The sequence below is a fragment of the Gallus gallus genome, chromosome 20 (assembly GCF_016699485.2).
Source record: "Gallus gallus isolate bGalGal1 chromosome 20, bGalGal1.mat.broiler.GRCg7b, whole genome shotgun sequence".
NCBI classification, from domain to species: Eukaryota; Metazoa; Chordata; class Aves; order Galliformes; family Phasianidae; genus Gallus; species Gallus gallus.
The window spans coordinates 8,008,928-8,021,959 of NC_052551.1; the positions used below are offsets into that span (position 1 = coordinate 8,008,928).

Consider the following 13,032-nt stretch of genomic DNA (forward strand, 5'->3'; position numbering starts at 1 on the left):
TACACCAGATGGAGCCACATAAAAGCACCACGCTCGCTGGAGTAGACTGATGTGAGAGATATATAATAATTAGGATGTGCCGTACAGCTATTAAGGCTGCAAATCTGGGGAATTCATTATATCTTTCTCTATTTCTATTTCTCAAAATGTGGTGACAACCAGCAACATCAGCATCCCAGTGCATCTTTTTTAAGGCATGCACAGACCAGGGTATCGCTGTTGCTTCTCTCAGTGCCTCTGAGTTAGCAGAACCAAAGCAAAGCTCACCTCCAGGCACGTGCTGGTTGGTGCCAATGGGCTTTGCACAGCAATTCCCAGCCTGCTCCATTCCTTTCCATTCCCTGGTGCTACTGAGGGACAGATTGATTTTCAAGGCTTGTGAAGGGCCTGGAGAATATGCCCTATGAAGAGAGACTGAAGGAACTGGGGCTGTTCAGACTGGGGAAAAGGGGGCTGAGGAGATTGCTGATTGCTCTCTGCCAATATCTGAAAGGTGCTTACAGCAGAGCAGGGTTGGTCTCTTCTCATTGCTGACGGGTGACAGGATGAGGGGAAGCGGCCTCAAGTTGTGCCAGGGTAAATTTAGGTTGGATATCAGGAAACACTTCTTTATAGAAAGGGCTCTTAAGCACTGGAATGGGCTCCCCAGGGAGGTGGTTGAGTCACCATCTCTGGATGTGTTTAACAACCATTTGGATGTGGTGCTCAAGGACATGATGTAGCGGAGGGCTGTTAGAGTTAGGGTAGTATGGTCAGGTCGTGGTTGAGCCTGACCATCTTTAAGGTCTTTTCTAACCTGGGCAATTCTATGACTTTGTTTTCAATAACCTGAGACCACGAATTCCCTCAGCCCAGGCAAGAGATGTGCCCATTCCTCTGCAACGTTAGTGCTGGGGATGTGGGGATGCCTTTGCACAAGCAGGGCCAGCCCCACAGCGCCCTGCCCCAAACCCCAAACCTCTCCTGGGTTGTGTAGGGTCCCAACCTGCAGCCTGCAGGGCCACAGGCTGAGATCGCTGCTGGAGAGGAGTGCTGACAGCACAGTTCTGCAGGCGGTGCAGGAGGGCTTTTTTCCAACCTGTTCAATTAAACATGTTCAGAAACTGCAAGGGGGAGTTTATTGGATTTTTTTTTCCTCTTTTTCAATGCACTGGAGCTCATTAAAAAATAAAGGGGAGGAGGGTGTTTGTTGCAAACGCAGCTTTCAAATAAGTCTTAATTTAAATAATTAAACGGGCAGCATTTATTTTTCTTGTTGGCTTTATTTCCCTACCAGCTTCCTTGTCAGTTGAGCTCAGATTTAAGGTGCTGTGCAGCGGTGGGGTGGGTGCAAGGAGGGAGCTGCAAGTGGAACTCAGTGCTCCAGTCCAGACCTGTAGCAGTGGTCCCATCCCACCTCCCCATAACATTGGTGCCTCTGTAGGGCACAGCATCCCCTCAGCTGCCGGACTCCAATGGCTGCAGTGAGTTGAGCCTCCATCCATTCTGCAGCCCAACCTCTGGAATTTGTATTTTCAGTTTTTAAAGAGCTTTGGGATACATTAGATAGAATACAAATTTTATAAGGGAAATACTGTATGCACTTACAGACGTGTAACGGTCATGTTTCAGGACTGTAACTGCTGGGGTGAGCAGGGCGCTCCTCCAGGGGCCCTTCAGAGCCTAATTGTCTGATATGGATGCTATATGCTGCCCAATAGGTATTCACCGAAGCCTCCAAACTTTACTGAGCAGAACAACAAATAACAGCCCCACTGTCCACCCTCTGCCTCTCACCTCCGTGGGGCTGCAGCTCTGACAACAGCATCTTACAGGTGAGACCCCTGAGGGTCAGGTTGGATATTCTTCTCTGAAAGAGCATTGATGCAGTGACACAGCTGCCCTGTGGGGTGTTGTGGGGGGGTCACAGTTGCTGGGGGTGCTCAGGAACTGTGGGGATGTGGCACTGGGGGATGGGGGTATGGTGGGCTGAGCTGGGGTTGGACTTAGGGATCTCAGAGCAATTTTCCAATCTCAGTGATTCTGTGATTTGATGTTAGCGTTGCCCTGAGATGGGCCAGGGAGCCCTGGAACCTTCCTGACCACCACAGCCCTCATTTCTGGGGGGAGGTTCTGCACAGCAGTGGCGTTAAGGAGCTGCTCTGGCAGCTCAGGGCCAAGCCTGGGGATTGGGGGAGCCTTTCTGCAGGTTTTTGGAGGGGAGATCTCTGTGTCCCTGCACTGTCCCAGCAGCAGAGAGAGCGGGAGCTGTGCTGAAGGTGAGAGATGAGCCATCTCCCAGCAGAAAGCACCACCAGAGCGAGGTTTTATAATCCTACATTGACCCCCTCTGGAAAAAGCACCGCATTCATGAGATGCATGAAAGGGGCAGAGGGGTGGGCGCAGCACAGGGCACTGACATCGCCCACAGAGTGACCCCAAAGGGCACCCCCCCTTCTCCCAGCCCCCCCGGCACACCGCTATGTGTTGCCATTAGCAAACGCAGCCACCTAATTAATGCCTTTCCACCCCCGTTCTGAACGCTGTCACATCTCCTAAGTGTCTTCAAGTACTACTTGATGATATTCTCCCCTTCAGTAAACATATTGATTAGATTACAAATAAGATTACCGCTGAACGCAGCCCATGCGAAGAGCCGGGCGCTGCTCTGCCCCCCTCAGGAGGTCGGGGTTCGTTTGCTGCCCGAGCGCTGATTATCGCAATTTAGAGCAGCTCTTCTCTCCCTCTCCCCGCGGGGACACGGAACAATTAGAGGCTGCATTTTGGGGTGATTATAACACACCTCGGGGGCGTTCAGGAGGCAAAAAAAAAGCTAAAGAGCGAAGGACTTAACGACCTGGAAAGGCAGCGATCCCCGGCAGCCGTTCTCAACGCACGCAGCGCTCAGCAGTGCGGGGCGGCCCCGGCTCGGAGCTGCCGAGCGCACGGGGCTGCCCGCGTTTATTATTATTATTATTATTATTTTAATTGGAGCTTTGTTTTTCTCGCTTTACCAGTTAGCCTACGTTCACTCTTCCTCCCCTTCGCGTTTTCTGCCATTTACCTCCCGGCAAACAGAGCTCCCTGACTCGGCACGAGGCAGACAAACGTCCCGCTGCGAGGGGTGCGGGGCCGCGGGGCGGAGCGCGGCCGGGGATGGAGCCGGGCGGGCTCGGAGCTCCCCCTGCCGCCCGCCGCGGGGCTGGGAGCGGATGCGGCGCTTTCTTAATGAACGAGTGGCCAATTAACGAGCGGTTCCCGGCCCCGGGGCTCCATGAGAGCGGCGGCGATGCCTCAACGATGCGGGACGGGGCGGCCGTGCAGTGCAGCCCCTGCGCAGCTTTCTCACCCCTTCCCCTCTGCCGTTCCCCGCGCAGACCCAGAACCGTACGGCAGAGATGGCTGCAGGAAGCAAACAGCCGCTCCGAGCACACTGCCCGTGCTCATCTTCCCCAGCACAGAGCTGCCCTCTCCCCGCTGCGGGCCGCTCGCTGACCGCTGACACTCCCTGATGCCGCACGGCCGGCTTTACACCCTGGGCACCCACTTCAGCTGTTGCTTTGCGCTATTGGCACACAGCCCTCACTCAGCCCCTCTCCCCTTCAAACCAACCTGGCCCTCGAGCAGGCAGCGGGGTAGGGGTGACACTGATATACGACAGAAAGAGCAAAGGAACCTTAAATTGGAGGCACTCAGCTATTATTTTCCACGGCTCTCCCCTGCTCCTTCAGAAGGGGAGGAAAGCAGCTGGGCTCTGTGTGGCGACAGCAGAATTGTCCCTGAAGGGCACTGCATCCCAGCACCACCTCCTGGGAGATCACAAGGACGGGTCTCAGCCCCATCCCTACAGCTGGGCGATGCTCCATTGCAGTGGGTTGGAATTAGAGCACCGAAGGCAGGGCAGAAAGCCAGGAAGCACATGCAAATTTATTTACATATTTTTATATGTGTATATAGGCTTTGGTTTGCCGTTGGATGGAGAAGTACACAAGTGCTGAAGTAAAGCCACGCTGTGCTCAGATCAAAGGTTAGGATCAAACTGCAGCTCCCAGACAGCGCCTTCACAATGCAGAGGTTGGCCAGCACTGACCTACAGCCCAGATGTGCAAACAGCCCTGCAGGAGCACTGGAAGTCTCTAAAGAGGCTCTTCCCAATGCATAGGTTTGCATCCAGATGCATGGAGCTACATACACAGGCCAGGGAGAAACTGCTGCTCGAGTGTAACAGGTGTGCAACCAAGCAGGATTCTGACTTACCCCACATGTGAACTCTTCTCTACCAGTGGGCAAAGAACTGTAGACGTAAGGAAACTATTGAAATGACCACGATGAAGATGAGGAAATTTCTTGGATCAGACCGAGGTCTCCTACAAAATCTGAGCTGTTGGGAACTTGGTGGCATTTATCAGTGTCCACGCATGCATCTTTCCCTGCATATTTCAAAGCCTTGAAAGCGTATGGGTTGAGTTGTAAAGCTGTGAAATATGAAGGCCAGGCTCAAATCAGAGTGCATTGTATCCCAGTGGTTCCATTGGATTTGTGTGCTAGGAAAAAAACAACAGTAGTAGCTCAGGAGCATTACAGCTACACACCATCTAATCAAAGGTGTTAAGGTAGGGATAGCAAGGCTAACATAAGGCAGGGTGCAGGGCCTGCAGATCACAGGCAGAAATGCTGCAAGCTTACAGCAAAGGGCTGGAGCTGCACCAAGGCACAGAGCTCCCCTCCCTGCAGGGCACTGACACACCAGGACTGTGCTGCCCTACGCATGCACTCCCTCTAAGTGCCACCTGTGCTCAGCTCTGGGTCATAAAGCTTCTAAGAGGCTTTAAAATAGTCACCACCTTTGAAAATGTATATGAATAACATCCACAGCTCAACTGCCAGAAGAACATCTCAGAAGTATGCAGACAGCTGCAGGAGACAGCGCTCAACCCAGCACCAAGCACAGCCACGATCTCAGCCCACAGCCACATGAGCCACAGGGGGGCTCACCAACACTCCTGTCTCAAAAGCGGGGACTGCCACTGGGTGGGAAGAACTGCATGGAGCCAAGGGCTGACTGCACTTCCAGATGTGATTTAAACCAAAACCAAGTGCTGCAGCCTTACAGACCGCTTCCTCTGCCCAACTCTTCTGGCTGATCCAGCACTTCCCAGCCTCCTGCCCAGATGGCAGAGAGCCAAACAGCTCCAGTTTCTCAGGCATACCTTATTACCCCAAAGCAACACACCAAAGTCAGGTTCTTTCCAACTCACCTGCCGCAGCTCTGTGCTTCTTTGCTGCAAGAAAGGCTATGACAGCGATTTGGCCAAAAGTCAAGGCTGTTTCGTCACACTTAAGAACATCACATAATTCCAAAGACAGTTGGGAGCCTCCAAACAAGTAAAACCTTCCAGTAAGTGCTATACGTGACGTTGCGGAGCACATCACTGCTGCAGCCCTCTGCTTTGCCGTGGCTGAGTGGTCTCTGTGCCACGTGAGCACCAGCAGCACTCCTGGAGCAGAGCCCATGGGTAGGTTTGTCTGTACAGAAGAAACAATGATCAAAGCCACTGATTTTTCTATGCACCTAATAGGGGGGATTGGGCCCTCACAGCTGGGAGTTTATTTTTTTAACCATTCACACGGGGAAAATTATTTAAAAAAAAAAATCAGAAGTGAAAGATTCGGTACAGAGCATGAGAAACATACCTGGGGGTTTGAACATCAGTAAACAAAAATGAGTCCCTGATTATGGCCTTTCATAGCTGTGCTCCGTAGATTCTATCACACCTCCTTCTGAACCCCACTGCAGTAACTGTGTGAGGAAGCAGGCCTGCCCCCAGCAGACGTGATTTTATTCCATCTTCACTAGATCAAAACCAAATACTTTTTAAAGTTCTCTTCAAAAAGTTTCCCTGCTTAAAAACCAAACACAAAACACCCCATGAGCCATTGGCCTCCATCTGACATCCCCAAGACAATAATGACGCTTCCAGACGGGTTAAGTTACACACCTCCAAAACACTGACAGAACACAACAGCATCAGAAACCAAAGTGCACCTTTAGCAAACAGCATCCCCTCGGGCAGACCGACCTCTTACTGCACCAAGAAAAATAAACTCGAGAGGAGAAAAGATTTAGAGAGAAAAATACATTAGCAAATACAGATAAATTTGTTTTTAATAAAGGAGTTAATTTTCTTTCAATCCTATATAAAACAATAGCAATTAAAAACTTCATTTTTGAAAGTAAAATATTTACATATGAACAAGTAACTGTGCAAAATTTACATGAAAAAAAAAATGGAAAGACAGGATTTCCTAAAAGACAAAATGAAGGGGGTGTAACAGTTGTCAGGTGTTGATAAAAATACTGATCAGCATTCAGTTTACACGCAAGAGAGTTAAATTCTACCATGAGAGTTCACACAAAGAAAGCCAAAGTATTTACAGTCATAAAAGTACTATCAATAGACAATTTAATACAATAACCTCTGAAAATATAAAGAACCAATTAGTATATTTGTAATAAAAAAATAGGTACAAAGAAGGGACTTTGCTCTGGACATCTTTAAAGTAGGCCCACAGCTTGCATACAGTCTTTTAGCAAAATAATTATAGTTTACATAGCCATTTTTATGTTATGTGCCAAAAATTATGTACAATTACTGACAAAATACACCAACCATTTTTCAACACTTGATTCACACTGATGATTCCTCTCAACTTTGATTTTATTTAATCTAAGCTTTCACTTTAGCTAAAAAACACAGTGCAAGTAAAATATATTTATGCTGAAAAGGTTTCTCTTTTTTTCCTTTTTTTCCTTTTTTAACTTTACAGCTTTACAAACTATAGCAAATAAAATGCATTTTTACAGATGCTGCTAAAACATTCAGAAGTAACCCTCCTTTACGGGATTCCAGGGCCTCTAATAAGCAATAATGTGATTAAAATTGAGGTTATGTTTAAAATTAACTGTATATCCCTCTAGATTTTGACCATTTGGGGGGGAAAAGATAAATATTCTTAAAAAAATCAGTTTGCTTTGCTAACTGACTGTTCAAAACAAAACAAAGCTAAATGAAATGAGGTCATCTGCTGTAGACATATGCCTATATAATTGATTTAGTTGAATAAAACTGAACTAAAACGCACAATTAATGTCAAAACTGCTACAGGGCTGACAGGGTAGCTAGTTATTTGCTAAACGATTCCATCAGTCTTTATATATGGCTTGTTTGGCAAGAAGGCCACTCAATCAAGAGATGAGTTAAAGTTTAATTGTCCTTTTATAGTATCCACAGGCCTTGTAAGTATCCTCACTGTTACAGAAATGCATTTCTCTCACACTGAAGAGTTTATTTATAAACAGGAATATAAAACTGTTCCATGTAAAGAGGTGGCTGTTTTTCAAACAATATCCCATTTGCTTGTTACAAAAAGGCGAAATCTGCAAATATATAAAAAATGTCCTCAGGCGGCTCTCCGTCAAAAATACCTTGATCTTTTCCACTTTACTTAAGGAATGCTTTGTATAGCAATAGTGAATGGCTTGTCTCTCGCTCATTTTCTAAACAAAATATGAGGTCCCTGAGGTTCACCCGCGTTATCCTTTGTCGCGTAAACTGTCTGGTTGTTCCAACTCCAGAGCTGCCTGGGACTGCTGCACTTGAACCAGATCCCTGGGAAGGAAAAGAGTAGAAGCATCAGAACAGGTCATGCACACACATACTGCAGAGCCTCTCTGAGAGAACACACGACGTGAGAACCAATGGAAGATGTCCAGGAGGCTCACAGACAGTGCATGCTATCGACTTCAACATGTTTTAGTTATTATTTCATTAACTCCAGTTCAATAACTAAAAGCTATCAGTGATGTTTAATGTAATTAAAAGAAAGAAACCATAATAAAAAGTGCTGCTTCTATCTGTAGTAATCTGTAGTATCCCAGCAACCAAAGCAAACAAAAAGCCTCAGTGTTTGTACAGACCCTCACCCTGCAGCTCTTACTGCACTGAAGCACACCTATCCCCCTGGCTGAGGTCTCCAATCATGCCCTTGATCTCCCCTGATCTTCACAGCAGAGTGCCACGAGCTCTGCCTGTTGCTGATGACAGCTGTAACCAAGCTCAGCATTATATTAAGCAGCAGCTATTCTGGACACCAGCAGACATTCTCTAACCATCTCTGAATTCCTGTCTATAGTTTGGCAACGCTTATCCCTCCGGGACACACTGGTTGTTTGCCACAAATAGTGCATTATTTGTCACTTCAGGAAAACAAAAAAGAACAAGAAAAACAGGAGAAAGACTGTAAGATTTCTTTAGAGATGCCACAGCCCTTCTTCAGCTGCTTACGTGCAGATGGGCCCCTAATCAAGTTGATAGAGCAACTCTGCTACAGCTGAGTCTCATTTTCACTTGCAGAAGAGAAATCACAGCTGTGACAGGACACAGGTGATTAACACAACTCCTGTATGTTCTCTGTGCTTTCCTTTATATAAGCAAGGAAATCCCACGGTGCTTTAAAGGCCATGAGATCCAGCAAGAACGCTATCTGGAGTAACAGACTGTCTCTTTCAGGTAAGGTACGGATGTATCACATGCTGGGTTTTCCAACACGTGCACTCAGCTCCCTGTCCGGCAGCGATGCAGCACCGCACACCTCCCGAAGCACAGCCCCGCTCCTCGCCTGCTCGGCAGAACAGAACGGCAGCAGTGAGCACAGCCGCCAGCAGATGGCACAAAGAGACCAAAAACCAACTTTCAGCTCCAGTTTCTGAAGCCGGGGATACTTTTGGCAGTTGCCTGTTGGAGGTAATTTGCTCTTTGTGCGCGAGAAGAAATAACACGTTCAGAGTAATTGGAAACAGACCACATTACCATGACTTGGAGAGCCACGTGAACACGCTGCTGAGACACACAGCCATGCAGTCCTCTACACATTACATGTACACGTTCATTCTTGGTGCACATAACTGGGGAACCAATCTAACCCTGTGTTGGAAGCTATTGTCACTGCAGCATACCACGAGCAATGGAGTCACACTTCTGCTTCTCCAGCACGTTACTTGTTGAGCCCACAAGTCCTCTGCACTGTACTCAGCACTGCTTAAAGGCCGGATTTCCAAAGGCATATTTTAAAGCACCAACATATGTGCTTATTTTCTATCTACTTCAATGGGCATTGGAAGAAGGGCAGCATTGGATGCTAAATATCAGATACATACAAGTTAGGAAGAAAAGGTCTATAGAAAGAACGGCTGGATAGGGTTCTTTTATTTTTGCTTTTCAAATATTCCTTACAGTCATAGAATTGCACAGGCTGGAAAAGACCTTAAAGATCATCAAGTCCAACCACAACCTGACCACACTACCCTAACAACCCCCAGCTAACTGGAGAGGCTCAAGCCTGACTTTATTATATAGGCTACTTCAAACCAATAGGAATTTTAGGAGTCGTTTTAAAGAGAGAACTGCTACTGCTGCGGGCACAGAATGAGTTAAGCAGCTTTCTCATAATTGTCAATAAAATCACGTGGACTTAGGATCGTAAAAATGATAGCAGCCTGTTCTGTTGGATTTTGAAACAGGACAGTTATTACTTAGAGGTGGTTTTACATGTAATTAAGATTCGGCATTCCTAGACATCAAAAGCTCACATTTACAAATCTGTGTCTAAGTAACGACAAACCTTATTTTCCACACTTCTTGTAATATGCCTTAACTACAAACTGCATACAAATGGCGACAAGTGGAGCTCAATTTAAAAATGTCAAGTGACACAGCAGCAAAAGCACAGCTGTGAGTTTATCAGATCAAAAGCAGCTGGTTCTTAATTAAACGACAAAAAATTAGATTTCCTGGAAACCTGTGGTTAATTGGTTAACCAGTAAGCGATTAATCTAGGATAACAAAATTAGTCAGATTTAGATGAAATACAAACAAGTGTTCACAGTAGATATAAAATGCATTTCATAACCTAAGTGACACGAACAGACTATTCACGTCGCTGCACAGCTGAGCATGCTAAGTAGGCAGTGCCAACAGGAACACCCCATGAGATATCTCAGTGTACTCCTCAGAGACCACACATTTATATCAATATTGATCTCAGTGCCACATTCTGCAAACTTTCTAATTTTAAACTGTTTATAAAACTTTAATATGATAATTTGTTAACTTAAATAGAAACAACCCTATCAATAATAGGCATTTCACTAGCTTTCAGAACTCGAAATAATTTATGAAGATGCTCAAGAGGCTTGATTTTAATATTAAAATATCATCTATTACTATTCATATTGTTCTGTAATGTTTTATATCAAGGACTTGTAAATTACTGCTTCTAACAACTCAGTACAAAACAAGGTGAACCACCCCGAAACAGAACTATTCTATAGCACAAACTGCCTTAGCAGCAAAAACAAGGGATGCTCATTCACAAACAGAATTATTGGATTATTACTATCCTGTCACTTGCTATCAGATACAAAATTCTGCAGGGAAAACACCTCAAATTATGAAAACAGAGCTTTTGGTCCTGTTAAAAGCATGTCCTTTTCAAGTATTACAGAAATCCTATATTCAGTGTCTTCCATGCGCAATGGAACCATTTCATGTTCTTTAACTTGTTTACAAATACTGCAGATAGTTTATCAATCTACCTGAAATTAGATGGACATTAAACCAAGCAAATACTGAGCATACTGATAACGTTGTCAACAGAGACATTTTTAATCTTCAAAAGGCTAGATCAAGCTGTGAGATATCCAAAGGATAGAGGTGAGCATCGTAATCACACACAAATTGTCCAACTGATCTGCTGCAGAGATCCTAAAACTAAGACCAATCAAAAGCTGACGAAATAAATTAGGCAACTTCCAGCTCCTGGTGTTTCAATTCTATCACTTAACCCACCTCACTGAAGGCATTAATTAGTCTGTGCTATTATTTAATCAGTTTGGTTACAGTTATAACAATCACTTCCAAAACCATGGAGGTCCAAAAAGGCAGAGACTTGAGCAAACAGTGACTGCTTTCTAACATTCCCCAAGTCCCACGAAAGCAGGGAACATTGCTCAGTTTTACTCCCCATATCATCACATTGATGCTAAAAATTGATTCTGGCCCTGGAGAAAGAAAATCTTAACACATTCAAAGTATACTTCTGCTACTCAGAAACTTCCACATATGAGGAAAGAGAGCTCTGAAAAAGTCTTTTACAGGGAGTGGTAATGCAGCAAAACTAAGAACTGCAATCAGAACGTACCTCTGTCCCTGATCCAGATCCTGGTGAATCCACTTTCCTTTTCTTTCTTGGACCAATTGCAGCTAATGCAGTCAAGTTGGCATCCCTCTGTCTCATCTGTGCTAGCTCTTGTTGCTGCATCTGCATTTGCCAGAAAGAGTACCATTAATTATTTTTCCTTTAAGTCTTCCACAGAAAAGTTAACATTAAAGTGAAACACTGACCTCCTTGGCCTTCTGTTTCAGCCTAAGCTGTTCTGGATCTTCTTGCCTAGATCGAGACTGCGTTGATAAATGATGAACGTGGACGGGTCAGGGAAGAAAAAGAAAAATCAATTAATTTACAAAAGTAGTTAAAGAAGATAAGTCTTATACTGCATATGAAGGCTTTTCTTAAACTTCCAGGGGAAGCAGAAAGTACCTACCTACCACTTCTGGAGACAGAGAAGGATAATAATTCTTAGAAATTAAAAAGTTTTCCATTTCTTAGCTTCAGGTAACTGTTTTTGGAAAAGCACACCCCACCTCCCCCCCCCCCTCCCCTCTTTTTCAGCTTTGCTAAAAACAGGAAAGGAACAGCAGAACATTTATGTCTAAAGAAAACCATTGTGAGGCAAAAAATATGCAGAACTCTGGATCCCAAAAAGGAGTCACACCTCTACTTCTCAGAAGAATTCCTCCCATACATGTACAACTACATGGTCGGTAAGAACATTATTTGCTGTGCCTACAGTCAAACTGCTATTTGAACAGGCCAGTTAAGTGGCCAGCAGACCTCGGACCTGCCCATTTTATTTCATTGGATTTGGTTGTGTTCTTTGGGGATACACATATCAGCTCTCTTAGTTTCTTGTTTTCTGTTTTTTTTTTCCAAGAAGTCAAACAAACAGAAAATGGGAAGAACTTCAAGACAGTCTTTCATTCACACTCCTCACATAGCAATACCACGTGTATCCAAACAAATGGTGTTTTCACTCCCACACACCCTCTAGACCAGCAACAAAATAAATTATTCTAATTCAACACTCAAGTATCCTTCAAATGTTAAGCTTTTCCTCATGATTAACCAAGGTCTTTCCTGCTGCACTCCAGGTGCAGCAAACACAGGAAATTATAAGAACATGCAAATTACTGCTTCATAGAGTAAGTCATGATGATTTACATATATCTCACCCCAGTCTCCGTCTTCTGAAAAGAATGTATAAAATCTTTTCTTATTTCGTAGGTCATGTTTGCTAGACTTGTAAATTGCTTTCCTTCAGAAATCTACCTGCCATAGGGCTCCAGAACTGGAGAGTATTCCAGCTCAGGCATAATAGGAACCAACTGAAGTTAAAGTGTTTGCTGACATCTTATGTGCAAATATTGCACTAATCAATTTTGATGTCATCAACTCCTACCATACCACCAGCCCAACGGAAATCCTGGGTTGTTTTGTGAATTGTGCTCCTTCCTGGGTAGTCACATTCATCCTCTAACTGGGCCATCAAGTACAACCAAAAAGTGCAGCGCTTACATCAACTGCTTCCTATTAATTACATTTCTTCAATTTGTCAAAACGTTTCTGAACTCTATTTCTATTCCCCAAAATACCTGTAACTTGTCTACTGCATTTAATTTAGAAATACAACCAAGCTATAAAATTAACCTTTTTCCTCTGTGAAAAGCACAAAGACTGGCTTTGAGGGCCTACTAAATTTGGGAAAATGCAGTGAGAAAGGCAAAGCAGCTGCCATTACTACGGAAAGCAGAACAGAGCTGTATCTAAAGAACGCCCTCATCAAGTTCCACCTCTGAAAATTAGTCTTTCCCTTCA

General features: G+C 44.9%; 1 protein-coding gene across 1 annotated transcript in view; it reads right to left on the reverse strand.

Moving 5' to 3' along the window:
- Positions 1-6,127: 6,127 nt before the first annotated feature.
- TAF4 (TATA-box binding protein associated factor 4) overlaps positions 6,128-13,032 on the reverse strand; it is a 35,931-nt gene continuing 29,026 nt past the window's right edge. The window contains exons 14-16 of the mRNA XM_417400.8: positions 11,442-11,498; positions 11,239-11,358; positions 6,128-7,649 (exon numbers count right to left, since the gene is read on the reverse strand). Coding sequence (XP_417400.2) covers positions 7,482-7,649; positions 11,239-11,358; positions 11,442-11,498 — 345 coding nt within the window. The 3' untranslated portion in view covers positions 6,128-7,481. The remainder of the gene's footprint in view (positions 7,650-11,238; positions 11,359-11,441; positions 11,499-13,032) is intronic.